This window comes from Heterodontus francisci, chromosome 9, assembly GCF_036365525.1.
Source record: "Heterodontus francisci isolate sHetFra1 chromosome 9, sHetFra1.hap1, whole genome shotgun sequence".
Lineage (NCBI taxonomy): Eukaryota > Metazoa > Chordata > Chondrichthyes > Heterodontiformes > Heterodontidae > Heterodontus > Heterodontus francisci.
The window spans coordinates 113358194-113382823 of NC_090379.1; the positions used below are offsets into that span (position 1 = coordinate 113358194).

Genomic DNA, 24630 nt, shown 5'->3' on the forward strand with positions numbered 1-24630 from the left:
CACTGCAGATAGATGACTATGCTGTCTGGTGGTCTAAAACTTTCTCTGGAAAGTTAGAGGACCCAGGGAATGGATTAAATGGATCTTCCCTAGCTGAGGCTCAGCGAGCCGACCCAAGTGTTGAGAGAGCACAGGCTGCCCAGACTGAAAGTGAAGCAAAGGGAGTCCCTGATTGCTATTATATAATGAATGAGGTACTGATGAGCAAGTGGAGTTCTCCTCACAGACCTGAGGACAAAGAGTGGACAGTGGTTCACCAGTTTGTGGTGCTGCAGTGGTATTAAGAATGGCCCATGAGATTACAGTGGCCGCATAAGACAGCAGTTTGACTGGTCAAAATTCCACAAAGATGTGGTAGAGTATTGTAGGAGTTGCTACATGTGCCAGGTTGAAGGGAAACCCCAACCTGCAGTGAAATGTGCAGCCCGAATTCCTGTATTAGCTTTTGGGAAACCCTCCAGCAGAGGGCTGGGGAATTGTAAGGGACCCCTGCCAAGAACAAAAGGCACAGGGCTGACATAAAGTTAGAGAGGAAAAGGGAAAAAGGGACAAAGAGGACAGGTTAAAGGAGGTATAGGAGGATTCTCAAATCAAAACCTTTACTGTCCAGTCAGCCAACCCCAAAATGTTGGAAATATTAGACCCCACATCCTCCTATGCAAATGCAGACACCAGAAGCACCCCACCAGTTGCTAACAGCATTTACAGAAACCTGCAGGGACAAAGAAAGTCCTCAAGAGGGCAGAGAAACCATTAGGGTGATGCCTCACCTAGTCAAAGTACCACAGGGGAGTGTGGCAGAATCTGGATAAACACCTGTAAGTCGGAGTGTCCCAGAGGACAAAGGGAAGATTAGCAAAGAATCCTCCCCCACAGTCAGCAGAAAAGGGAACCAAGAATACCTGAAAGTGAAAAGCACTTGCATGACTCATCAGAGCACTGAAAGGGAGATCAGAGTGGATCCACCCACTGCCGACTCCCACGATCAGAGCTCCAAACCTGAGCTAATTAAATCTAACTATCCCCCTGCAGACCCCAACAGGAACAAAGGCACCTTAGACAAACATGGAAATGTACAAACTTCAAACTTCCTCAAAAATCACATGTTTATTGGGATGCCCATTCCCAACATATTGCAGGCTGATAGTGAAGAAACTTTAAACCCCTTGGACAACACATAACTATCTCAGATCCACCTCAAGGACGAAGGGGCAGTCCAAAGCAGCACCGCTACAAAGGAAAGACAGGCTGCAACAATTTTAAGATTTCTGAATGAGAGAAATGCATGTATGTTTTCCTGTACTTTCTCTTCCTTCTAATTTATAATGAAATGCTCCCCCAATGTCGCATGTCATTTGGCAGGAGGCGGAGGTGTGACGAAACCACACCTGCCAAATGGAAATATATTAATTTCTTCATATGGAACACTATTTGAACTTTACTGGACAGTGAACATAACCTGTTTAAAAAGATCCCAAAGCTGAACAGCTGAAACATGGTCGCAGTTACCTTCTGCGAGAGCAGCGAAGAGGAGCAGACCTGCGGGAAGAACACGGAGCGGGGAGCTGATAAATACAGCCCGAGGATTGCGGCCTAGAGCGCCTACCTTCCAGGAGAGCAGCGGACAGGAGTAGGTGCACCCAAGTTTGAAAACAAAGTGGACAGTGACCTCACAGGAAAGTTGCAAGGTGATTGGTTGGTGAGTAACTGCTGTTAGGGAGTATCAGTAAATAGTTGGGTTAGTGCATTACTGTTAGGGTGCGTGTGCAAATAGAACAGTAAGGAACGAGTAGCTGGTATTGTGTTTTTGAGTAAGTTTTTTTAAAACTAGTGAACTGTATTGACTTTTAGTAGGATTTATCAGTACTAGCAAGGTTTTGTTAATGATTCTAAGCTGTTGTAGTATTGGTAAGGTTTTTTTTCCAGTAGCAAAGAGTCAACTAATAAAGGTATAGCAGGGTTGCTTCAACCTCAAGAGCGCATCTCCTGTGATACGTGGGAGCTCCCAGATGCTTCCCGCATCCTGGAGAACCATTTGTGCAGGAACTGTCGTCAAATGAAGCAGCTTAAGCTTTGGGTTTTGGAACTTGAGCAGCAGCTGGCGACACAGCATTCATGAGGATGAGAGCTACGGGGATAGCACATTCATAGATGTGGTCACTCCACAGCGCAAGATTATGCAGGGAGAGAGGAAATGGATGACCGCCAGGCAGTCAAAAAAAAAAAATCAGGCAGGTAGTGCAGGAGACCCCTGAGTGCATCACACTCTTCAACAGGTATTCAGTTCTGAATACTGAGGAAAGTGATGCTTCACCTGGGGAGTGCAGCCAGAGCCAAGTCCATGGCACCATGGGTGGCTCAGCTGCACAGGGGGTTACAGGGAAGACTGGAAAAGCCATAGTGGTGGATGATTCAATAGTCAGGGGAACAGATAGGCGTTTCTGTGGCCGCAGACGTGAACCCAGGATGGTGTGTTGCCTCCCTGATGCCAGGGTCAAGGATGTCACTGAGCGGCTGCAGAGCATCCTGAAGGGGGATGGTGAACAGCCAGCAGTCGTGGTCCACATTGGAACCAATGACATAGGTAGAAAGAGGGATGTGGTCTTGCAGTCAGAATTAACTACCCCAATATTAACTGGGATAGTTTTAGTGTGAAAGGAATTGAGGGAGCAGAATACTTAAGGTGCATTCAGGAGAACCTTTTTGCCCAGTATGTAGCAAGTCCAACAAGAGGGTGCAGTTGCAGATTTAGTTTTAGGAAATGAAGATGGGCAGGTGGAAGGAGTGGCAGTTGGAGAGCATTTTGGTGGTAGCGATCATAATTCAGTCAGTTTTAACATAATCATGGAAAAGGACAGAGATAGAACAGGAGTTAGAGTTCTCAATTGGGGCAAGGCCAATTTTACTAAACTGAGGAGTGATTTAGTGTGGACTGGCAACAGCTACTTGAAGGTAAATCAGTGTCAGAACAGTGGAAGGCATTCAAAAGGGGAGATTCAAGGGGTTCAGAGTAAACATGTTCCCACAAAGAAAAAGGGTGAGACGGCCAAATCTAGGGCCCCATGGATGTCAAGGAGTTTACAGCATAGAGATAAGGCAGAAAAGGAAAGCTTGTGTCCAACACAGAGAACTCAATAGTACAGAAAGCAGAAAGTGGAGGGGTGAAATCAAAAAAGAAATTAGGAAAGCAAAGAGAGGGCATGAAAGAATATTGGCAAACAAAATCAAGGTGAACACAAAGATGTTTTATCAGTACATTAAGAGTAAGAGGATAACTAAGGAGAGAGTAGGGCCCATAAAAGACCAAAAAGGTAACCTATGTGTAGGAGGCAGAAGATATTGGTATGGTTCTTAATACTTTGCATCTGTCTTCACAAAAGAGGGGGATGATGCAGGTATTGTAGTTAAGGAGGAAGAGTGTGAAATGTTGGATGTGATAAACATAAGGAGAGAGGAAGTATTAATGAGATTAGCATCATTGAAAGTTGATAAATCACCAGGGCCAGATGAAATGTATCCGAGGCTGTTAAAAGAGGAGAGGAAATAGCAGAGGATCTGACCATCATTTTCTGGTCCTCACTGGATACAGGTGTAGTGTCGGAGGATTGGAGAACTGCTAATGTTGTACCTCTGTTTTAAAAGGGAGCAAAGAATAGACCGAATAATTACAGGCCAGTCAGTCTAACCTCAGTAGTGGGCAAATTATTGGAATCTATTCTGAGAGACAGGATAAACTGTCACTTAGAAAGGCCCAGGTTAATCAAGGATAGTCAGCATGGATTTGTTAAGGGAAGATGTTTGACCATCTTGATCGAATTTTTTGAAGTAGTAACAGGAAGATAGATGGAGGTAGTGCAGTTGATGTGGTCTACATGGATTTTAGCAAGGCTTTTGACAAGGTCCCACATGGCAGACTGGTTAAAAAATAAAAGCAAGGTAGATACAAAATCGGTTACAGTGGCAGGAAACAAAGGGTAATTGTTTTAGTGACTGGATGACAGTTTCCAGTGGTGTTCCACAGGGCACAGTACTGGGTCCCCTGCTTTTTGTGGTATATATTAACGATTTGGACGTAAATGTGAGGGGCATGATCATGAAGTTTGCAGACGACACAAAGATTGGCCGCATGGTAGATAGCGAGGAGGATAACTGCAGGCTGTAGAAAGATATTGATGGTCTGGTCAGATAGGCAGAAAAGTGTCAAATGGAATTGAACCCAGAGAAGTGAGGTGATGCATTTGGGGAGGTCAAACAAGGCAAAGGAATAAATGATTAATGGGAAAACACTAATAAGTGTAGAGGAAGTGAGGGACCTTGGAGCGAATGTCCACAGATCCCTGAAGGTAGCAGGACAGGTTGATAAGGTGGTTAAGGCAGCATATGGAATCCTTTCCTTTATGAGCCGAGGTATAGAATATAAGAGCAGGGATGTTATGCTGGAACTGTATAACTCATCGGTTAGGCCACAACTTGAGTACTGTGTGCAGTTCTGGTCACCTCATTACAGAAAGGATGTAATTGCACCAGAGAGGGTACAGAGGAGATTTACAAGGATGTTGCCAGGGCTGGAAAGATGCAGCTATGAGGAAAGATTGGATAGGCTGGGGTTGTTCTCCTTGGAACAGAGAAGGCTGAGGGGAGATCTGATTGAAATGTACAACATTTTGAGGGGCCTGGATAGAGTGGAGGTGAAGGGTCTATTCACCTTAGCAGAGAGGTCAGTGACTAGGGGGCATAGATTTAAAGTGAGTGGTAGAAAAATTAGAGGGGAGATGAGGAAAAACGTTTTCACCCGAGGGTGGTGGGTGTCTGGAACTCACTACCTGAAAGAGTAGTGGAGGCAGAGACCCTCAACTCATTCAAAAGGAGTCTGGATATACACCTCAAGTGCCGTAATCTGCAGGGCTACAGACCAAATGCTGGAAGGTGGGATTAGAATAGGTGGATCGCTTTTCAGCCGGCACAGACAAGATGGGCCACGTGGCCTCTTTCTGTGCCCTTAAACTTTTTATGATTCTATGATTTGCATTATGAGAGACAGTTGCATAGAGACACAATGGGAGTGCTCCCTGATTCAATTAGCCAGATAGGTTTTGTCAATAGTGATGATCAAAAGATATTAGAGCCATTGTCTGCATAAGAGCCAGCACTCCACCTCACCGCCGAGTGTCTAGTAAGCTTTGAATAATCAATAACCCTCAGAGGCAATGCCGTTTCATACAAAGAGCTGGTCACATGACTAATCTGCTGGCCAACCTGGGAATGATTGAATTGTGCCTCACAGAAAGGTTTGGGGCAGACTGCAATTGAACTTCAAGAAAGCACTGCTCGCTTTGTCTCTCTCCAGTCAAGTTCCAGGGACCCACAGAAGCAACATAAGCCTCAAGACAGAGGACTTCTTCAGCCTTCGGATACCAGCGAAACAAGTTTGAAAGTGTGCACTGGGCCCCAACGAGAACTGCAAGACTTAACTTCAATCAAGGACTTTACAACAAAACCAAAAAACAGTAACTGAATTCCATTTACTACTCCAACCCCCCCTTTATTCTTTCTCCTCCACTGTATCTATTTGTGTGTGCGTGTGTATCACATATGCATGCTTGTGTGGTTGTATCATGTATTTTTAGTAACTTTAACTGAGTTAGAGTGTTAAGGCTAATAAACTTACACCTTTCTTGTTTAAACCCAAGAAAGACTGTCTGATTGGTTCCTTTACAATTACAATTGGAGAGCAGTGAGCAAGGACTCACTGAGGTGAAGCTAAAAACACTGTTTTAAAAAGTTAAACCCTGTTATGGCCAAACCAGGAAAGGAGCCAGAGGGGAGCCCGAGACCCCTTCCTCACCTGGTCATAACAACAAGCTTGGTACCCTGTGCATGTTAGTGAAACTTTGCATAGATATCAGGATTAGTCAAGATACTCTCAAGCTCACTTGGAAATGGAGTTTACCCAAGAGAATAATTTAAGATAAAAAGCCAGAAAAATATGTAGAGTAAGGAAAGCAGAATAAACCCAAAACTGTAGCACTTCTTCTGCTACCCAATGGATTATTTGATGAAAATACAGAACTTACAGTTTCATTTATTTTGTTCCAAAAAGGAAACAGGAAAAAAGGAAACCTGCTGCAAATAAATTATCTTATAATCTTAACTTAGCTTTTTAAAAAAAAAAAATGAAAAAAGGAACTTCACCCAATTGTACCAAATGCCATGATGAAAGACTTCACAGCTGTACTCTGAATAACAAATAAATTGATGCTATTTTGTATTTCACCCCTACTTTCAGGTCTCCTTGTACCACATTTGCACAGACTGATTTATTTCTAAATTTTAGCCAATATCCCTCAGCAACAGATATCTAAAAAATTACACAAAGGACAGATGACAGAATGCCATTTCCCTTCTCCTTAATGGAGATATGCAGACCCAACAGTTTATTTTGGCTTGAAAACGTTCAAGGAAGGGAAATGACAGGCCCAGCACAATGCAGCATGCTAAGCTATCCTTATCAAATGCAAACAATTAGTTATTGCACAGAAGCACAAAATTCTCACCAATCCCTTCTGAGAATTCAGCTTTGAGCTGTGTGGATGTGCATTACGTCACGATTTAATTCATATTTAAATTATTTAACCAGAAAAACAGAACTGATTTAAACATTGCAATTATTTTTGCAGCTGCCTGGTCACTTCGAGTAAATACAAATGGGTTCTTTTTTCATATTACATGTCAAAGATTGCTTCTGGGTAGAGTTTCTGATTATCAACCCTCCTTGCTCGCAAAGCCAAACTACTCAAGTCAAACAGCAGTCCAGTCAGTTTAAGAACAGCAGCATTGTCATATTGTGCTGTACAGATCAGAGGATCCAGGTTCCAACCCAATCTCCTGAAATCGACTCAGCCAGGGCAGGTGGACCTTAATGCCCTTGAGCTAAAGTGGTGGTGGGGGAAGGGGGAGGGGAAATCCAGTGCCCCGGTTCCTGATGGCTATTGAATGACCTCTGCTGCACACACGTCTGGTGAGAGCTGACGCAGGCATGATGCACTCCACACTTCAACAGCCTGCTGACCTTCATTGTCCAGAGATAACTGCTGCTGGCAACTGTGGAACTGTACCTCAACAAGAGTCCATCGAGAGGGAGAAAATAAACTGGTGGAATATTTCTTTGCTACGTGTTCCCCTCAACTCATTCAACCAGATTAAATACCAATTAAGGACCATCACGTATGACTCTTCCTCAGTGGCTATGTACACAAGAGGTTGCCATTGAATGGTAGACTGTGGGCAGCTTCATGCTCTGAACAGATAGCTTGGGTTAAGACTTTCCAAGATCATTCCAGAGTCTTATAGCTAGCAGGAGGAGTCTATGCTGGACATCAACACTGACCGCAAGTGAAAGAACAGTTCTTTCAACCTCGCACACAATACTGTTTTAACTCTGTGGAAAAAGCATCATTACCTTATCAACTGTCCAGGACTATAACTTTAGAACCATATTAAAATAAAACCTTATGTAGCAAGGGTCACACATACCTGTTTAGGAAAGCATTCCCAAAGGAATTCAGCTTTCGGAAGGGCTTTTTGGGATCTACCACAAGTGCATTGCCAGGAATGATCCCTTCCTCATTTCCATACATCACAGCAATGAAGGAATCCGTTGTTGGTTCAGGTCCAATCCTCATCCCTGGGAAGTCCTGTTCCAATAGGTATCTAACAGTATAAGAACACGTCAATTAGGCCTGGGATATTTCTAAATTTTACAGCACATCAAGAAGAAAACATTTCCTCTCTGACATTACTGCAAAGCACAGCACAAAATTTAATTTGAAAACAAAGGAATTCTGCACAACTCTTTTTTTTAAACTGTTTATTCTGACATGGATACAGGCCAAGAGAGAGTGGCAACAAAATTTGGAGATTTTAAAATAGGAGGTACAGTTAATTATTTTGAAGACAAAGTTGCAAAGTGATATTGATAAACTGGGGGAATGAGCAAACGTGAAAGATGGAATGTCAGTAAAAGCAGTAATTATACTGTGAATGGCAGTAAGCTCAGTGGTGTGGAAAGGCAGAGGGATTTGGAGGAACAGGTTTACAGGACATTAAAAGCACCATTACGAAGACTGCAAAAAAAACCTAACTCTATTCTAGATTTTATCACAAGGTATAGAACATAAAAGCCAAGAGGACTAACAAGGCAAGGGAATATACAATGGATGGTAGGACGCTATGAAGTACAAAAGGTCAGAAGGACCTTGTCCATAGATCATTAAAGGCAGCAGTACATGTAGATAAGATGATTAGGAAGGCATATGGGATACTTGCCTTTATTAGCCGAGGCACAGACTATCAGAGCAGGGAGGTTATGACGGAGCTGTATAAAACGCTAGTTAGGCCACAGCTGGAGTACTGTGTACAGTTCTGGTCACCACACTATAGGAAAGACGTGATTGCACTGGAGAGGGTGCAGACGAGATTCACCAGGATGTTGCTTGGGCTGCAGCATTTCAGCTATGAAGAGAGACTGAAAAGGCTAGGGTTGTTTTCCTTGGAGCAGAGAAGGCTGAAGGGGGGACATGATTGAGGTGTACAAGTTTTTGAGGGGCATTGATAGGTTAGATGGGAAGAAACTTTTTCCCTTAACGGAGGGGTCAAGAACTGGGGGTATAGATTTAGGGTGAGGGGCAGGAGGTTTGGGGGGATTTGAGGAAAACATTTTTCACCCAGAGGGTGGTTGGAATCTGGAACACGCTGCCTGAAGAGGTGGTGGAGGCAGGAACCCTCACAACAATTAAGTATTTAGATGAGCACTTGAAACACCATGACATACAATGCTACAGGCCACATGTGCAGGAATATGGGATTAGAATAGTTGGGTGCTGGATGGCCGGCACAGACACGATGGGCTGAAGGGCCTGTTTCTGTGCTGTATAACTCTATAACGAGGAGCCTTTAAACAACCTTTAATACAAGCTCAGCTATGTAGTGTGTGCAGTATTGAGCTCCACACTGTAGAAAGGATACTGAGGCTTTACAGAGGATAACGGCATAGATTCAGGAGGCTGCTGCCTGGAATGAGGAAATACAAATACGAAGCCAGATTTGAAAAAAAAATTCTGATTAGAATAATGAAGACTACGGAGCGATACAATCAGTTAAAATTATGAACAGATGGGGCAAGATAGGTAGAAACAGCCCATTTCCAGTAGTAGAGGTGTTTAGAACGAGGGGCCATAGATACAAGGTTAAATTTTCAATAGAGAGCAGGAGAAACTTCCTGAAAGTTCTGAGGCATTTGAATTAATTCCCAGGGTTAGTGGTTGAGGCAGAAACTATGTCCAGATTAGACTGGATAGGTGGATGAAGAAGGAGATAAATGGATCTGGGGACAGGGCGGGTAAATGTGCTGAGAATTATTTGCCCACATGGAGGGTAAATGCCAACACAGACTCGTTGGGACGAATGGCCTGTTGTCATGTTGTAACTTCTGTGTATTTCTGTGCAACTGAATTGAATTGTACTGAAAGTAACAGCCTCTGCACTAGCTACAGGTCAACATGTAATGACGGAACCCAAGATTTGCATTGCTTGTAATAGTACCAACTCTTTCTGCAGTTCTATTTGGTTAGCAATCTTCTAAAGAACTATCATGCCTTCATCAGGTGCAGCATAACTCAGTGCAATATATCACTGATATCTCTTAGAATTACCCAAGGCAGTACCAGTGCCTCTCATGCTGGTTTCTAATCCACTTTCGGCTGAGCGCCAAAGTTTTTTCTTGCAACTGAACAGCCCTTAATGTTGTTGTTGCATTGTCCCCCAGCCACACAATTCAATTTAGATCAAACGACCAGAAAGGATAAGGGACAAGAGACAAAACTCATAGAAAGGCAAAGAATGGTGGCCATCTCGCGTAAGGGAGCAATTATAAAGAACAAAAAGATACAAAGTGGCAAGAGCTGCAAAAAAGGCAATACAAGAAAAAGCTTGTGGGGAATAGCAAGGACAACACTAAAGGTTTTTTACAGGTACATTAAGAGAAAGAGGATGGCTAAGAGTAACATGAACCCCTTAAAGACAAATACTGTAATTAAAAATCAGGAAATGGAAGACTTGCTAAATACTTCCTTTGTAGTGGTCTTCACAGTGCAGAATGAAGATAAACATATCAGATACAGGGAAAAGTAAAAAAAAAAACAAGGGGAAGAACTAACTAAATTAAGTCCAAGTTAGTTAAAAAATGGTAATGGTGGAACTAATGAGATTAAAGATAGCCAAATCTCCAGGAACCGATTGTTTCTCCCCTAGTATATTAATAGGAGGTGGTGAGAAAATGCTCTGGTCATAACCTTTCAAAATTCTCTTAATTCAGGAATTTCATGCTTGGTTTGGAAAATTATCAATGCCACACCACTATTTAAGAAAGATAGAGAGGTAAACTAGGAAATAAGTTTACTAGCAGAGAGTTACAAAACAGTTACGGTCAAATAAGTATGCTTAACCAATTCCATCATCTAATCCATCCTTCCTGTGCCATCCCCATCCCTCCCATGCTATCCTCTCTGTGCCATTCCATTCTTCCAATGCCACTCCCTCCCTCGCCGCTCCCTCCAATGCCATACCCATCCCATTCCTTTCACCCCTATCATTCCCATTGCATTCCCCATCACACCCCCGTCTTCCTATACCATTCCCATCCCCCATTCCATACCTCTCAGGCATTTCCCCCACCAACCCCCATGCCACCAAACCCTCCCATGCTGTCATCCCTGCTCAAACACACCCCTCTGCTCCCATCCCCAATCTCTCCAGCCAGGGTAACTTCGTTGTTGGGCTCCCCTTACCTTCCGCTTTTGTTTGCTCCACCAACAGCCCCCATGACGCCACCACTGACCACTGACAGCCATATCTGTGTCACGCGCTCCAGTCCTCCGGAGCCCCATTTGCCTCTGCATACACTAGGCTCTGCCCACCAAGTCAACCCACTGACCAGAGAAGTGCAGACAGACAAAAACTGCATATTATTTTAGATTAGTCCATCATCAAATGTGGGGCAGTTAACAGAATTTGTTATGAACAGAGAAACTGAGCATTTGGACAAAAAGGAGCTGATCAGAGAATCAGCATGGATTTTTGTAAAGGGCAAGTCATGCCTAATGAACCTGGTTGAGTTTTAGAGGAGTTACTAATGCGGTAGATGAGAGTATTTACATGGCATTTGATAAGGTTCCACATAAAAAACAGTCAACAAAAATGAGGGCACATGGAACTGGAGGCAACCTATTGGCTTGGATAGGACATTGGTTTGGTGGCAGACGGGGAGTTCATTGTGGGAAAGTGTGAGGTCATCCACTTTAGACCCAAGAAAGCTAGATCAGTATTTTCTAAATGGCTTCAAGATTTAGGGATTCAAGTAAAGAGATCACTAAAAGCAAGAGGACAGATACAAAAATGATTAAAAAGGCTAATGGAAAATTGGCGTTTATCTCAAGGAGGTGTGGATTACAAAGGGATGAAAGTTATGTTACAGCTGTCCAGAGTTACAGTTCGACCCCATCTGGAGTACTGCAATCAGTTTTGGGCACCTCACCTCAGGAAGGAAATACTGACCATGAAGGAGATGCAGCGTATTTTCACTGGGGTGAATGATACTGGGGTTAGACGTGTTAAATTAAATTATGATGGCAGGATGCATAGACTAGGCTTGTATTCCCTTGAATGTAGAGGATTAACGGACTAACTGAGGCATTTAATACGATTATACGATTTGATAGGGTAGATAGAACTCTCGTGAGTGTGTCCAGGACAAGGTGACACCACCTCCAAATTAGAGCTAAGCCGTTCAGGGGTGATGTCAGGAAGCATTTCTTCACATAAAAGGCAGTGAAAATTTGGAACTCTCTTCGCCCAAAAAGCTATTGAGAGTGGAGGTCAATTGAAAATTTCAAAACTGAGATTGCTAGATTTTTGTTAGGCAAGGATATTAAGCTATATGGAAACTAGGTGGGTAAAAGGAGTTAAGGTACAGATCAGCCACACAGGCTCAGGGGCTGAATGACCTCTTGTTTCCACGCTCCCAAAACACCATCCATCCAGTTCTTACTGAGTGGACTCAACACAAATAACTATTATGACATGAAATTAGTCAGACTACTGACAGCTGGTGTTGAGAAAACTAATGATCTTTCGACACAGGAATTAAGATGACAAATGATGACAAAAGAGTGATTCAAACACAAACACTTCCTCTCCCATTTATAGCAAATTAAACAAAAACCTTGCGTCTGAGAGAGGTGGCACTATTGCGCAAATGATGTTACAATCCCTTCAGATTGGAGAATTTCAATCACATACTGAACTCTGCCTACTAGCAGCAGTGGTATTTATACTCACTGGAAACAGATCCTTTGTGGAAGATGACTTTGAAATGCCTCCCTTGGTACTGTGGTTGAATTTCAGGCACAAGCAGCAACTACATACTTGCAATCATATATTTAAAGCAACTGCATGTTTGTGACTTCAAGCTCCTTTAATGTCAGGACAGACTTGCACAGATCAGGGATCAAAACAGATTACTTGCGCTCAAGGGCAATTAGGGATGGGCAATAAATGCTGGCCTTGCCGCCATGGAAGAATAAAAAAAATGGTGCCACTGTCCATCCAATGATGTGGGAAGAAGTCAGTGTTTTACAGTGTCCTAGATTGGCTCCCAGACAAGCAACATCTCGATTTTAAAATTCTCATCCTAGTTTTCAAATCCCTCCATGGTCTTGCTCCTCCCTATCTCTAATCTCTCCCAGCCCCGCAACCCTCCAAGATATCTGCGTCCTCTAATTCTGGCCTCTTGAACATCCCCGATTTTAAATGCTCCACCATTGGTGGCTGCGTCTTCAGTTGTCTAGGCCCTCTGGAATAACCTCCCATACCGCTCCGTCTCCCTCCTGCTTTCCTCTTTAAAACCGACCTCTTTAACTAAGCTTTTGGCCATCTGATCTAATACCTCTTTATGTGGCTCGGTGTCCTATTTTGTCTCATGATACTCCTGAAGTGCCTTGGAACGTTTTATTATATTAAAGGCACCACATAAATATAAGTTGTTGTCTTAAACTGGGTTTCCATGCCACTGGAGCTAAGTCCATCTTTAGCATAAAATCCTAAACACACAACTCTCCAGCAGTCATTTAATGGAGGAGTTAATGCAGTTAAATGTTAGTCCCACGAGCATTGCCAAGCCTTTTGAAGGTAAAGTTTCTGGAAAATCACATGCAAATTTGCAGGACTCTGAACTGAAAAGCAGCTGCATGCCAATGTTTAACAAGTCTTTGTGCAAAACAGAATTCAACAGCTTAATCACAGAGATCACAAAAGTAATCTTTTGTATAGGGGGATGGACAGGTGATCTCTTTGAAACCTACTACTTTGACCAAGCTTTTAGTAATTCCCCCTAATAGGGGAGGCTTGAGCTAATTGGTTTAGGAGCAACAGGAATTTTTCTGAGGAGGTAGATATGAGCCATAAGATAAAATTCACTGAAATTTGCTGCTGTATGGTTTTCTAATTTGAACCTCAAATTTGAAAACCAAAGTATTTATCTGTTGAAAAGCTGGCTTGAAAACAGAATGAAAGGAATTTGACAATCAAAAAATGCCCAGTTGACATCCCATACAAACTGCATATATTTAACTCAAGTCTGTCACTTCCATTAAAAACTTGTATTCAGAAACTCCATGGCCATTTTCACATTAAATGTGTGTTCTGGGATGTCAATGCTGTTTTTTGGATTTTACCAATTAGTGCAGGTCTCTGAAGCTCAGACACTTAGTTTAAAAGAGCTGCTTTGAGTCAGCATGCTGTTGCACGCACTGGCCAGGTGGTGCTGCATAGTAATTCTTCCCCACCCCGCCATTACATCTTGTGCACAGATAGCATACACTTCCATCAATCACTGACACTTACCTCCTTTAAGATTTTTCTCACTAGACTTTCTCGATATCAGCAAGATTATGGAAGGAGGATCGCAGACCTGAAACATTAACACAGCTTCTCTTTCCACAGATTCTGCCTGACCTGAGTATTTCCAGCACTTGGTTATTAAATTCAGATTTCCAGCATCTGCAGTATTTTGCTTTTGTAATTAAACACATTCATTTCATAAGATGCAAATTCATTGCTGCAGCAGCTGTGTTATTCTGTACCCCAAACCCACCTGTCATTTAAAAAATGTATATTTTATATTAAAATATATCACCTCAGTGGCTCAATAATATTTTAAAATCAGTATTTTCCCCAGTTTAAATTTACAGAATTTTTGAACTTAAGCCTGGCTCAAAATTCTAGTCTAGTCTTTGCCAACCCCCCCCCCCCTCACCCCCAACCGCTGCCCCTTCATTCTCTGTCAACCCACCCCTTCTTCCATGGAAATTAAATAATTCAAGTTACGATGTCATTGTCCACACAACTTTAGTAAAAATCTATCTTTCCTATGCTTCAAGAACTTTCTTGAACCCTCCTTTCCTCCTTCAGAATCAATATTTTCCCCACTTTTTTTTTTATTTGTTCACGGGATGTGGCATCACTGGCTAAGGCAGTATTTATTGCCCATCCCTGTTGTGACCTTTGCTAAATCTGTTTGTCCCAACCTCATTTAAAGATTCTTTTTCTAATGAGTCCTGCCCTTTAACTACCCGTGTGCACCACCACAGTAGATTGACTGACACATTGGTTAAAAAGCCTCTCGATGTCAGCAGCACTTTCAGTAAATAGGTTTATAAAGTTTAACTCTTCCTCTCTCCGCAGATGCTGTCTGACCAGCAGCGGTTCCAGCATCTTTTGTTTCAATTTCACATTTCCAGCATCCACTTTTGTTATAAAGTTTATCATAGATATGTAGAATAGAACGATTGTACCATGAATTGGACTAGAGTATGGCTCAGAATTTGGATTCAGGCCTAAAAAATGTTTACTTTTTCTTTTTACTTGCTTCAGTTCATGGCGGCTGCTCGTGTTATCTTTGTAAGCCATATGCTCCCAGGGAACAACTCATGATGGCTGTCTATTAAATATTCATCGAAGTTAACATCTTGAATATAAAAATAGCAAACCACTATCCCTGTGTAACTGAAATGAAGTATCTCAAGTGTTTGGTTTCTTACTGTACGTTCTTGTTTCGATCTTTAATCATAGGGCATTGTACAACAGTGAAATAAATATACTAAGGATGCCAAAGCATAGTAAATACCAGCAAACCTTTTTTATTCTTTCATGAGATGTGGGCATCACTTGCAAGGCTAGTATCTATTGCCAATCCCCAATTGCACTCGAGAAGGTGGTCATGAGCTGCCTTCTTGAACCACTGCAGTGCATATGGTGTAGGTACACCAAAAGTGCTGTCAGGGAGCGAGTTCCTGGATTTTTTTGACCCAGCGACATATCTAAAATCCACCTCTCCTGATCTGCTACACTGTTCTCCTCCAGAATATGAAAAGAGAATGTGTTGCTTCTCCCTCCTTTCCGCCAAGAAAGTGATGTATGCCTGGAGCAACCTTTCACCAGGATTTGGCAGCTCTTGGGCCTTGCATACATTGCAAACTAAAACAAAATCTCCTAGCCACTGACTCCCAGATACCAGTCTTAACCCTGAAACTTTAAGTGAAACCAACTGCATTAAAGTCAGCAGTGTTGGTACTGGTCAATGGGGAAAACACAAAAGAAAATAGAACCATCAACCTATGTAAAACAGTCAACTCACTGTGACGCCAGAAGGTTTAATGGTAAAACTTTTAAATTGATTGGTTCTGGAATTTTCCAACTCCCACTGTGTACATGAACCTAGAAGTCTTACAGTTTGCACCATTTTCCCATTTAACAGACTAACTTAATTTCTTTAAAGAAGCCTCATGATCGAAAATTATGTGTTCTGTCCTAACAGAAACTTTGGAGATGAACAATCATTCCAGTTGTGGTACTGTTACTGAATGAAGCACAGAAGGGTGCTACATTCACATTAACAACAACTTCAGATAATAATTGACAATGAGCCAAAAGGAGGACATATGAGGAGGTGTGACTAAAAGTTTAATTGAAGAGATGGGTTTAAGGAGGGTCTTAAAATTGGCCTTTCCACCTCCCTCTCCTTTGCTATGTATGTGGAAGTAGATTGTCTTAACAATGGACACTCAGCTCGGGATAGTTACTTTAATTAAACAAATTATTGCATAAACCCAGCGCTTCAGATCAAAATCATAATTTATGTTCAGTAGCTTGTAGAATAAAACAATTTAAGATTGATATCACACGATTCAAGAGCTGTCAACAGCTATTAGAGCAATTTCCTTGAATTGAACAATCTGTGGCATCACAGCAACTTGCATTTATATAGCGCCTTTAAACGCAGTAAAACATCCCAAGGCACTTGACAGGAGCGCCAAACAAAATTTGGCACTGAGCCAAATAAGACATTAGAACAGGTGACAAAAAACTTGGTGAATGAGGTAGGTTCGAAAGAATGTCTTAAAGGAGGAGAGTGGGAGAGAGGCAGAGAGATTTAGGGAGGGAATTCCAGAGCTTAGGGCCTAGGTATAGATAGATTCTCGATAAGCAAGGGGGTGAAAGGTTATCAGGGGTAGGTGGGAATGTGGAGTCGAGGTTACAGTCAGATCAACCATTATCTTATTGAATGGGGGAACAAGCTCGAGGGGCCAAGTGTCCTACTCCTGCTCCCAATTCGTTTGTTCGTATGAAGACATAGCCAATGATGGACTGACTAAAATTAAGGATGCTCAAGAGGCCAGAATTAAAGGAACGCAGGGATCTTGGAGAGTTACAGGGCTGGAGGAGGTTAGAGATAGGGAGGGGCAAAGCCTTGGAGAGGTTTAAAAACAAGGACGAGAATTCGAAAATCGAGGCATTACCAGATTGGGAGTCAAGATAGGTTAGCGGGCACAGGGGTGAGTAGAGTTTTGGATGAGCTCAAGTTTACAGAGGTGGAAGAACAGAGGCGGGCCAGAAACCATTGCAATAGTCGAGTCTAAAAGGAACGAAGACATGGAGGAAGGTTTCAGCAGCAGATGAACTGAAGCAGGGACAGAGAGGGTAATGTAACATAGATGAAAGTAGGTGATCATTGTGATGGCAGGGATGTGGTCAGAAGCTCATTCCGAAGTCAATTAGGATGCCAAAGTTGCAACCGGTCTGGTTCAGCCTCTGACAGTTGCCAGGGAGGGGGAATAGAGTCGGTAGCCAAAGAATGGAGTCTGTGGCGTGGTCCGAAGACAATAGCTTCAGTCTTCCTAACATTTAGTTCAAAGAAATTTCTGCTCACACACTACTGGATGATACAAGCAGCACGACAAATTAAAGAGATGGGACAAGAGAGGTGGCTGCGACGTAGAGCTGGATGTCATCAGTGTACATGTGGAAACTGATGTTTTGTTTTCAGAAGTCACCAAAGGGCAACATGTAGATGAGAAATAGGAGGTGCCAAGAATAGTTGCTTGGGGGACTCCAGAGGTACTGGTGAAAGAGTGGGAAGAGAAACAATTAAAGGTGATTCTCTGGCTACAACTGAGATAGACAGGAATGGAACGAGGCAAGTGTAGTGCCACCCAGTTGGATGAGGATGGTGTGATCAACCATGACAAATGCTACAGGCAGGTCAAGAAGGTTGAGGAGAGGTAGTTTACCAAGTCAGTCACATCGGACAGAGGTTCTCAACTTGGGGTCCATCAGAAGGTTTCAAGGGGTCCAAAAAGAACCAACAGAAATTCTCGTTTCATTCATCGTCTCAATCTGCTTCCCTCTTGACCAACAATGTTTGACTAACTTGCTTTGGGTTAAATATGACCAATCTGGTTGTTCAGCTTATTTGACGCTTTGTGAGGTAATGCAAAAGACAATCAATGCAGAGATTACAGGTGGGGTCTTGTCAGGGGACGTCGTTCTGCTTCAGATATTGTGGAGCATGGCAATCTGATGGAGAGAGATACGTCAGGGCTCAGCCAACACTGAGGTTATCACCAACAGCATCAAAAAGATAGCGGATTTCCTCCATTCATTCCGTAAGGAGCAGCAACCAGTGAACAATAAACAACATTCTGTAAAAATAGTTACCAAAGGAGTGCTTCCTCTTTACACCCACTCACCCTGGTGTAATGCCAGGTTGGTTTAGGGCCTGGTTCAGATCACATCTTCCTGTGCTAGTCTGTCTCTGACTTGACAGCAGTGGAAAAATAAAATTGCATCTAATTTCCAGTTATCTATTATAGGGGGCGGGGTGGGGTAATGTGCAACCAAGTTTTAAATCATGTGTATAACAAACCTAACTGTGCCTATATAATAGGTAATTTTTCTCATTTAAAAATAACAGTAAATATCACAGGTGTCATCGAATTCTTTCACACTGGTGGAAGAACTTGTTGAATGCCCCAACACTGCTGCATTATCTTAAGATTGTTTCCCGAATACCTTATTGTAATCATGTCCTATATAGCAGTGCTTTACAATACAAGGTGAATATCTGTATCTGTAAAGAGGAACATCTCTTAATTGTATATCACTAGTGTGTCCAACGGTGTCTATTAAGGAAGTTTTTTTTAAAAAAAAGATCTCTTTTGCCCTATTGACAGGACTCAAAAGCTCATCATTCACCTACCTCTAGTTTGCAACCTCGCTCAGTGCGTCACTCACTCAGTACGACACTGGAGATACTTGCGTTATGTAACAGGGGTTCATGGAATTTTTTTCAAACACGGGAGAAACAAAAAGGTTGAGAACCCTGATAGAGGATGTAATTTGCGACTTTGATCAGGGCCATCTCAGTGCTGTGGCAGGGACAGAAACCTGATTATATAAGAACATAAGAAATAGGAGCAGGAGTAGAACATACAGCCCCTCGAGCCTGCTCCACCATCAATTTAATCATGGCTGATCTACTGCCTCAACTCCACTTTCCCACTTGCTCCCCATATCCTTTGATTCCAAGACACCATAAATCAATCTATCTCAGGGGTTCAAATATGCAGCGGCAGGATAGATGGGCACAGATCTACGAGCCAAGGACTTAAGAGGAAAGGGAGGTTGGAGCTGGGGCAGTAATTTGCAAGGACAGAGGGGTCAAGAGTGGGTATTTTGAGGCAAAGGCTGATGACAGCAGATTGAAAGGGGAGAGGATCAATACCCGAAGAGAGGGAACCGTTAATAATATCAGCTAGCCTGAGAGATAAACGGTCAACAGTTTGGTGGGAATAGGGTCATGGGAGCAGGAGGTGGGTCTCATGGACAAGATGATCTCAGAGACAGCTTGAGGGAAGGTATGTAAGAAAATCAGCAAGGCTGATAATGGGTGCTTGAAAATGGGCCACACTTCTTTTGCCTAAAGCTGAAGGTGTGGAGTTTCACAGAGAACTTGCAAATCAATGTTATAAATTCTATAGTCTGAACAGCCTCAGAATCCAGTAACTAATCGGGAGAATCTTTGTTTTTAACCACTGAATTTTTTTTGAAGGACAAAAGCAAATGAATTTTAAGCCATTGCTAACCCCAAAACAATGGAGTAACAGCCTGGCCAATGACAAAAATCATATAAATAATCCCTAATTCAGAATTGAATGATTTTGGACAATTTACAGAAAATGAGCTCAAGGGAGCATCTCTGATCATTTTTCCCATTAAAAAAAAACAGCTGCAAATTGTGCATCAGAATATGTAGACTTAGGTTGATCTGGGGTGAAGTTCAAAGCATGTCACCACTTCAGCAGCATTCCCTTTGGCTAGAAAGCACAAGACCACAGCTTAATCCAAAGCTGCAACAAGTTAGGCTGACCTCAGCTAGAACTGCAGCGGGGTCACTCCATTTGGCCTGTGTTCTTGGGGAATCTGAGCCGGGAAACCAGTGGGGTTCCTGTACCTGATCTCTAGCTGGAAAGTCTTGCTGAAAAGTACATGTATCCGGGTATCAGCTGAGCTGTGTGCTGCTATATCCAACCTGTGAATCACAGTGTCAGCACCCACCCATTCCCATTGGTGGGGAGGCAACACAGCTTGCCAGCTCCCTAAAATACTGTCCTCCCTGTAGTGAACAATACCAGAAATATTCAACATGCAAGTTGTCTAATAGTTGAGTGGGGCACACTGAAAATATTTCTGGTTAACTGGCATTCCAGTGGCTATCAGATAGCTATTCACAGGCCACAGGTAACCTCAGTGCCCAAAGCAAGAAAACAATTTGGTAAAACTACAAGCAACATTTGGCTGCGAATTGCTATCTACTACTTATTTCAGCTGCAGAGCATTAACCTATGGGACAGTCTTTTCTCTTTCACAATGGCTTCCCTGGAGTACCTATTCTCTATTTCACTTCCATAGCATCTCAATTATAAACTAATAGACTAAAATACTGTTTAAATGTGCAGCTTGTGGGAGAAACCACAACAGTACTGCTCCAAAACAAAATCAATTCGAGAACTAATTTCATCTCAAATTTGTGTTAAACAAACCTGGAGGAACACATGTATCAGGTTTTTTTTTATAAATATAAAATTTGAAACAATTTCCTGCAACAGTGCACATGGGGAGACAAGAGCAAGTGTACTGGGCTGTCGATGATAATTGAGCACTCAAATGTAATAATTATAGAGTCATTTACAGCATAGGAGGCGGCCATTTGGCCCATCGAGTCCATGCATACATTTAAAAATATTTTATTATTTTTAATTAAATAAAAACCTTACTGCAGTCATAAATTGCAGTATGAAATATTGCCCCTGCTGTAGGGCGCACTGTATCAAATACTGGAACACAAATTCCAAGCTTTAAAATTTCTGAAGTAGATGAACAGGGCAACAGCCAGCAGACCTAAAGACTCAAAATGGGTTGAAAGGTCAGAGAAGCAAAGAATGAAGCAAGAGAGGCGAAGGAGACAAAAGTCGAGAGCAGGGAAATAGCAGCACTCAAAAATTCAAAAGATAAATTAACTTCTAAAAATTAATTAATTTTTCATTGAGCCGCAGGTCTGGCAGCATCTGTGGAGAGAAAAGCAGAGTTAACATTTCAGGTCAGTGACCTTTCATCAGGCCCTGCCTGACTTAAAGTTAGATGTTGCAACCACCAAAAAGGGCTTACGGAAGCTCAGTTTAACTTCTCATCCAAAAGACGACAAGTGACAGGGCAGCACTCCACTGAAATGTCAGCCTAGATTTGGTGCTCTCGTTCTTTTGACTTAGGCAAGAATGCTTCCACTGAGCCAAGGCTGACTCCAATGGGTGCCCCTCATTTTATATACAGTACATTTGTTTAACAAATCTAATGTTCGTGCCATTTCTGCAGGTTACATGGTTCTTCATAACTTGTGTAAATTCAGGCAACTTAAAAAAAAAACAGGTACTTTACACTTCCATACTCGTTATTGAGATGGTATTTACCTCAAATCAAGTCAGGTCCCAGTTTATTGTATACAATTTATCCCAAACACAAGTAGATACTAGTATTTATATGTAGGACAAGCAATCAGAATTCAGTAAGATGTCATGGTACTATTTGTATTAACATTTTCTGCCCAAGTATCATAATTTCTCAGCTCAAATGAAAACTAAAAGAAAGCATTTATTTCAGTTAGATGCTGTATACCAGTTATGGGTAAATCCCACTGTGACCACCTCACCATGCCATTCATTATTGGCCTGTAGGCAGCACTAGCAAAGCAGGGTGTATTGCTCATCCCTAATTACCCCCAGGGCGCTAAGAGTTAAACATGTTGCGTGCGACATGTGAGTCACATGTGTTCCAGGGACTGGTGACAGCTTCTTTGCCCTGAAGGATATTAATGAAACAGTTTGGTTTTTACAATAAACCAGCAGCTTTCATGGTCAAATTTCTGTTACTAAGTGGTAACTCCCAAATGCAGGACTATTTCCTGGGTATCTCCCCGACTGCAAATCCAAGTATTTACTAAATACCACCCCTCATTCTGGTGGGGTCCCACAAGGATCTGCATTGGAGCCGCAACTATTCAACATCCTTATTATGATGTAATCGAAAGCAGCACATCCAAATTTGCCAATGACATGGCAATGTAGGCAATGTAGATGGAAGTATAAAATGAAGGTTAAGCGAACGGGCAAAACTGTGGCAAATGGATTTTTAATGTAGGCAAATGTCAGTTAATCTACTTTGGACCTGAAAAAAGATTGACAAAACAAGGTGCTTTCTAAATGGGGAAAGCCAGAAACAGTGGAGACTTGGGGTGGGGAGGGGGTGTGGTCCAGGTACATAGATTGTTAAAATGTAATGAACAGGTACACAAAATAATCAAAAAGGCTAATGAAATGCAGGCCTTTATATCTAGAGGATTAGAATACAAGGGATAAAAGTCATGCCTCAGCTACACAAGTCATGCCTCAGCTACACAAAGTCCCTGGTTAGACCCCAACTGGAGTACTGTGAGCAGTTCTGGGCACCACACCTTAGGAAGAATACATCAGCCTTGGATAGACTGCAGTGTAGATTCACCAGAATGATACCTGGACTCCAAAGTTTAAATTATGAGGAGAGATTACATTGTTCCATGGAATTTAGAAGGTTCAGGGGAACTTATAGTTTCGATCTACCCTACTTCTGCTATTTGGGAAATCTATGACTGGGGCATGGTCTAAAGATTGGAGCCAGAGCTGTCATGAGTGAAATTAGTTAACACTTCTTCACACAAAGGGTGGTACAAGTTTGGAAAACTCTGCAAATGGTGATCGGTTGTAAATTTTAAATCCAAGACCGATAGATTTTTATTAAGCAAAGGTATTAAGGTATGGGGGCAAAAGTGGGCATATGGAATTAGGCTACAGATCAGCCACAATCTCAACGAGTGACAGAACTTTGAGGGGCAGAATGGCACCCTCCTGTTCCTATGTTCAGTTATTGAATGGGTATCTACCCAGGTATTTCCCCCACCCACCCCAGGTTTACCTGATACTGTATTTGCTGCTCATGATGTAGTCTCCCCTACGTTGAAGAAACTAAACATAGACTGGGTCATCACTTTGCAGAGCACCTCCATTCAGTCCACAAACATGACCCCGAACTTCCCAGTCACCTGTCATTTTAATTCTTCACTATACTTTCACTCTGGCCTTTCAGTCCTTAACCTCCTGCAGTATTCCAATGAAGTTCAACACAAGCTCCAGGAACAGCACCTCATCTTTCGAGTGGGCACTTTACAGCTTTCTGTACTCAACCATGAGTTCAACAATTTTCGATCATAACCTCTGTGTGGGAGCAGTTTTGCTGAGCTTTTGCTTCTATAACTGTTATTTGAGTAAGTAGATTAAATATAATCCTAGTGAATCTGTATATATATATATATATATATATATATATATATACACACACACACACACACACATATACAAGTTGAAAGTATAGCTACATATTGGTACAAAATGGAGTATTTACCCGAGGCATTGTGGGACAAGTTACTTAGCTTGCAGTTTTGAGCATGGTACAGTATAGCACAGACACCAAGGAGGGCCTCTAATATCAGTGTATAAGACAGCAGCTTTGTGTAACTGCAGACTGCACAAAGCAATCAGGAATGCAGGCTTGATAAAGGTAGAAGGATTCATTGTGAAGACTCAAGGATAGTTGATAAGGGGGTCTGGGAAACATCACAAGATGATCAGGGGGCTTGCATGAGCTGATCATGATGCCTAATGAGTAATCTAATTGGTAAAATGTGTAATGTATGTAATCAATAACCGTTATGATTGGATTATGTCCAGCCGGGATGGGCTGAGTAACTGTATATCCGTTGTGGATTTTCCTTTGTTCAGTGGAGTAGCACTAGACCGTCTTTAGGGATGGTGTGCACCCCATGATATCATGCAATAAAGTGTTTATTCTCAAAGTCTGAGTCCGGAGAATTTGTTGAATAATTGGGCATAATCTGGATTTTCTCCAACACTCTGCCCCCATGTTGTTTCACTTTTCTTTACTGATTTGTGTTTTTCCTCTCGTTTCACTTCTTATTTCACTTTACTTAACATTCGGACAGCAGCTATTCAGGATCCTGCCATTCATACCTCCTCTAGACACGTATTGTTTCTTGCATTGGTCCCATTACCACCCGCTTTGGCCTTGCACCATGAAACCTTGTCATTTAGTCTCTCCTGCCCTCCACTTTATCACAGGCCTTCCCTTTAGTTCCTCCCTCTTTCACTTGCTTGAAGTAATCAGAATTGCGACAGCACAGAAGGAAGCCATTCAGCCCATCATGTCTGCACCAGCTCTCCAAATGAGTAACTCATCGAATGCCATCCCCCCTTCTCGATGTAACACTGCACATTCTTTTTCAGGCACCAGTCTAATTCCCTTTTGAAAGCCATGATAGAATTTGCCTCCACCACACTCTCAGGCAATGAATTCCAGATCCTAACCACTCGCTGTGCGAAACAGTTTCTCCTCATGTTACCACTGCTTCTTTTGCCAACTGCCTTAAATCTGTGCCCCCCTCATTCTTGATCCTTTCCTAGGTGGGAAAGACAGGTTTCTTCCCTGTCGACTCTATCCAGACCCCTCATGAACCTTATTCATTTCTAACTTTCCACAGCTGTGATGAACCGTCACAGACCTGAAACACTGATGCTG

The 24630-nt window shown here is 42.3% G+C and overlaps 1 protein-coding gene across 1 annotated transcript in view; it reads right to left on the bottom strand.

The window, feature by feature from the left end:
- LOC137373990 (EH domain-containing protein 3-like) overlaps positions 1–24630 on the bottom strand; it is a 90490-nt gene that overhangs the window by 65518 nt on the left and 342 nt on the right. The window contains exon 2 of the mRNA XM_068039708.1: positions 7534–7710. Coding sequence (XP_067895809.1) covers positions 7534–7710 — 177 coding nt within the window. The remainder of the gene's footprint in view (positions 1–7533; positions 7711–24630) is intronic.